At 41.9% G+C, this 1,093-nt stretch overlaps 1 protein-coding gene across 1 annotated transcript in view; it reads left to right on the plus strand.

The window, feature by feature from the left end:
* The first annotated feature begins 414 nt into the window (after positions 1 to 414).
* The window catches only part of LOC310635920 (class I histocompatibility antigen, F10 alpha chain-like), a 20,662-nt gene continuing 19,983 nt past the window's right edge, over positions 415 to 1,093 (plus strand). The window contains exon 1 of the mRNA XM_083355305.1: positions 415 to 567. Within this exon, the coding sequence (XP_083211431.1) occupies positions 498 to 567 (70 nt within the window). The 5' untranslated portion in view covers positions 415 to 497. The remainder of the gene's footprint in view (positions 568 to 1,093) is intronic.

The following is a 1,093-nucleotide window of genomic DNA, read 5'->3' on the forward strand; positions in this document are numbered from 1 at the left end:
TCCGGCACTTTTTTCTTTCACAAAAAAAGCACTGATTGTTGGAGTCTCAGAAGGGCTGCCAAAAGAAGGGGCAGCCGTCTAAATTTATTGCGTCTTTCTCACCTCCTCACACTGTGTGTGTGTGTGTGTGTGTGTGTTGTGTGTGTGTGTGTGTCGGGGTTGCATGGGGTCTGAAAGTGACCACGCACCCCCCCCTCCCTCTCCCCCCAGGCACAGATAACCCTCCCGCTTTTCCGAGCCCCCCATTTCTGCCCCTCCCCCCAAGAGGCCGAATGCCACGAAGGGGATTTCCTGATGGAACTTTCGCTTTCCTTTCCCCGCCTGTCTATCCGGTTGCGCCCGGACGTCTGCCTAGCAACCAATGACGACACGGGAATACATTTTTTCCTACTGGTTGAGACTGGCCAATCACCAGCTTCTGCTCCGGATTGTTGCCTTGTGATCACGCAGAGCGCGTCTGTCTAAAAAAGGGGACCAAGTTGGGGATCCCGGCCAGGATGGCTCTGCGCTCTGCGCCCCTCTTGCTCCTGGTGTTGGTGGCGGTCGCTCTGCGGGACAGCTGCTTCGGTGAGTCCCTTTCGGGGGCATGGGGGAGGGGAATCAATTCAGGAAGTTTCTTTCGCTCCGCCCTGTAAAGCTTCCCTGATTCGGTCCTCTTTCTCGTCCGCTCCCCAAAGCGTGGATGGGACTCTGCTGCCTCTTTCTATCCACCCCCCTCTTCCCCCCCCCCAGGAGAGGCTCTCTGGAAACAGGAGACAGGTGGCCAGAGCTTTTTTTCTTTTTTAAAAAAGGTGCCGGAACTCTCAGCTTGCTAATTTATTTATTTATATAATTTTATTTATATGTTTATTTATATAATTATATATATATATATATATATATATATATATATATATATATATATATATATATATAGATATATATAATTTATATATATATATATATATATATATATATATATATATATATATATATATATAATTTTATATATATATATATAATTTTATAATATATATATATATATATATATATATATATATATATATATATATATATAATTATATAATTATATATATATAATTATATATATATA

Source organism: Vipera ursinii (genome assembly GCF_947247035.1).
Source record: "Vipera ursinii genome assembly, chromosome: 2".
NCBI classification, from domain to species: domain Eukaryota; kingdom Metazoa; phylum Chordata; class Lepidosauria; order Squamata; family Viperidae; genus Vipera; species Vipera ursinii.